Source organism: Rasamsonia emersonii (genome assembly GCF_000968595.1).
Source record: "Rasamsonia emersonii CBS 393.64 chromosome Unknown ctg1118621760969, whole genome shotgun sequence".
NCBI lineage: Eukaryota > Fungi > Ascomycota > Eurotiomycetes > Eurotiales > Trichocomaceae > Rasamsonia > Rasamsonia emersonii.
The window spans coordinates 1-2,247 of NW_013562666.1; the positions used below are offsets into that span (position 1 = coordinate 1).

The 2,247-nt window shown below is 54.7% G+C and overlaps 6 protein-coding genes across 6 annotated transcripts; 3 read left to right on the forward strand and 3 right to left on the reverse strand.

The window, feature by feature from the left end:
- Positions 1–42: 42 nt before the first annotated feature.
- T310_9086 (uncharacterized protein) lies at positions 43–384 on the forward strand (the record flags this gene model as incomplete). Its single annotated transcript, XM_013468363.1, has 1 exon — positions 43–384. A coding segment is annotated over one exon (342 nt), but the record flags the coding sequence as incomplete, so codon positions are not given.
- T310_9087 (tRNA (adenine(58)-N(1))-methyltransferase) lies at positions 49–1,629 on the reverse strand (the record flags this gene model as incomplete). The annotated part of the gene is made up of 1 exon (XM_013468364.1): positions 49–1,629. A coding segment is annotated over one exon (1,581 nt), but the record flags the coding sequence as incomplete, so codon positions are not given.
- On the reverse strand, positions 1,505–1,795 carry T310_9093 (uncharacterized protein; the record flags this gene model as incomplete). The annotated part of the gene is made up of 1 exon (XM_013468365.1): positions 1,505–1,795. A coding segment is annotated over one exon (291 nt), but the record flags the coding sequence as incomplete, so codon positions are not given.
- On the reverse strand, positions 1,518–1,952 carry T310_9094 (uncharacterized protein; the record flags this gene model as incomplete). The annotated part of the gene is made up of 1 exon (XM_013468366.1): positions 1,518–1,952. A coding segment is annotated over one exon (435 nt), but the record flags the coding sequence as incomplete, so codon positions are not given.
- T310_9095 (uncharacterized protein) lies at positions 1,874–2,158 on the forward strand (the record flags this gene model as incomplete). The annotated part of the gene is made up of 1 exon (XM_013468367.1): positions 1,874–2,158. A coding segment is annotated over one exon (285 nt), but the record flags the coding sequence as incomplete, so codon positions are not given.
- T310_9096 (uncharacterized protein) lies at positions 1,932–2,247 on the forward strand (the record flags this gene model as incomplete). The annotated part of the gene is made up of 1 exon (XM_013468368.1): positions 1,932–2,247. A coding segment is annotated over one exon (316 nt), but the record flags the coding sequence as incomplete, so codon positions are not given.

Below are 2,247 nucleotides of genomic sequence, written 5' to 3' on the forward strand. Positions count from 1 at the left end.
TTTTCTCTCTATCGTTTTATTTTTGGCCAACCAACGAATTAGGTCGCTTTACTCATCAATATCCATTGCACTCTCATCCTTTGGCTCTTCAGTAGCTTCTTCTCCTTTCTGCTGCTGCTCTTGGCTGATCTGCTGTTGCTGTTGCTGTTGCTGTCGTTGTTGTGCTCGAGCCTCCCTCTTCATTTGCCTTTTGGTCTTTGGTTCTTGTGCCTCCGCACCATCACCGGATTGACGTCGGGATGGCCACGCCTGGCGACATCTCTTTTCATCTTCTTCAGACCAGGCACGAGGCAGAACCGCAAACACGAGATACGATGTATGTGTTTTGATCTCTGGTTCTGTGCGGTGGACCAGGCGGCCCTGCTCGTACGATGGGATCTGTGACTGAGATGAAGATGTCGTGGTAGCATCCTCAACGTGGTCCGCGCTATTACTTTCATTCTCATTCTCCTCTTCTCTTTTTGTCCGATCTTCAGACGTACCATCGCCGTCTCTTCGCTCATGCTGGTGCCTGCGCCATTCCTTCTGGCGGTTTTCGACCGTTCGGAGTTTCGAGACGGCTTCGTCCACTGATTTAGGAAACACCACTGCGCCGCGTACGCCTTCAGCATCCAACCCGTACCGTTCCCGCCGGACTTCAATGCGGCGGTGGCTGACCTCTACCATTGATATTGATAGCCACGAGTATTGTCGGAGGGTACTGATAGTTCGCTGTGCCTGCTCGAGGCAAGGTGAGAACGTACATATGTGAACAGGAGAAGAGGGGTCTAGTGGCGATTCGGAACCAGATGGTGGATCACGGACGAGATGTTTAAGGGCCAGCCACGGGGCTGGTAGGTCTAAGAAAACGGCATTGGCCTTGGGCGATCGGCCGGTCTTTGGATCACCGAGAAGGAAGCCGTCATTGTAGACATCACGGTGTGTCACATCGACGATCCCATCCAACCCATGTTGCTTAATCTCTTCTCGGACTTTTTGAACGCGCTGAGCGTGGAATTCAAAGCTGCAGACTTTCCCCAGTCTCCTCTTTTTCGAAGGCGGTTGATCCGTGGGATACCCGTTGAATACTGCGCGAGCCGCCGCATGTGTAAACGAACCACTTCCAGCGCCAGCCTCGATGATGGTGCTACCAGGCCGCACGCGAAGCCTGTGAAGGATGTAACTGTAGTCTGGGGTGTAGACAACCTGCGTCCTGTGAGGAAGAGATGCGGTCCATGATTCGGGTGTCGGAGGAAGCAGATGAATGAATCCGCTCGACGCCGAGACGGCCGCTTTCAGAGGCCTTGCCTCGTCTGTTGCATTGGGCGAATCTAGCTCCTCTGTTTTGCGCTTCAATTGCTGTCCATCATCGCTCGGTTTTTGTGCCGGTCTGCGACCTCGAGATCCAGTATCGACTTTGGAGGCGACAATCTGCGAGCCCCACGGCTGTCCGATGAGGGTGCTGTGCGGAAATGAACCGAACCGAGTATTCGTGACTTTGCCCTCCTCATATCCTAGATCCTCATCATCGTACGTTCTCAAAATGGTGGGGATAAGCAGGTCTCTGCGGAGGTGAAGGATGGCCAGTTCGTCCGGGCGGGACACGGTCCCCGGCGTGAGAAAAGGCGAAGGCATGGCGAGGATGGCTTCTTATAGATCCAGTAACCTGTGACGCTCGCTGTTCTTCCCAGCAACGAGCTGACAATCCCGGAATCCAGTCCGAAGTGCTGCCGTAGCGGGCAAGTTGAAGCTGCTGCAGCCTTATCCAAAACTTCTTTTTCTCGAAGCTCGCCCAAAGCGGACTGCCCAGTAGGGCTTAGGGCATGCGTCACCCGCATCCCGCAGCCCGCCCAGCCATTCAGCGCTCTGGCTTGCTGGCCGAGATCACTGTTGATGCGGCTGGTCTTTTTTTGTCGCCAGTTCTTTTGAGTCACCGGCCCCTCATTGCGTAAAGCGCCCCTCTCTCCCCCCTCCTACTCGTCTCGTCGACCTTCTTTATGACACTCTTTCCTCCCCGATTCGCCTTTTCCTTGACGTATCGAATCAGACGGCGGCCTCCATCGATTTCTGCTTTCACTGTCTCCAGGAGAATGGCTTCCTCCCGCCAGCAGCCCCCGTGGCAGCAGCCTACGTTACACCCCGAAGCCAGCGCTCGATTACCTCCTCTGAAAGTCTATAACTCGTTGACGCGGTCCAAAGTCCCATTTATTCCCATCGATCCTGAGGGGCGAAAGGTCACCTGGTACGCTTGCGGGCCTACTGTCTACG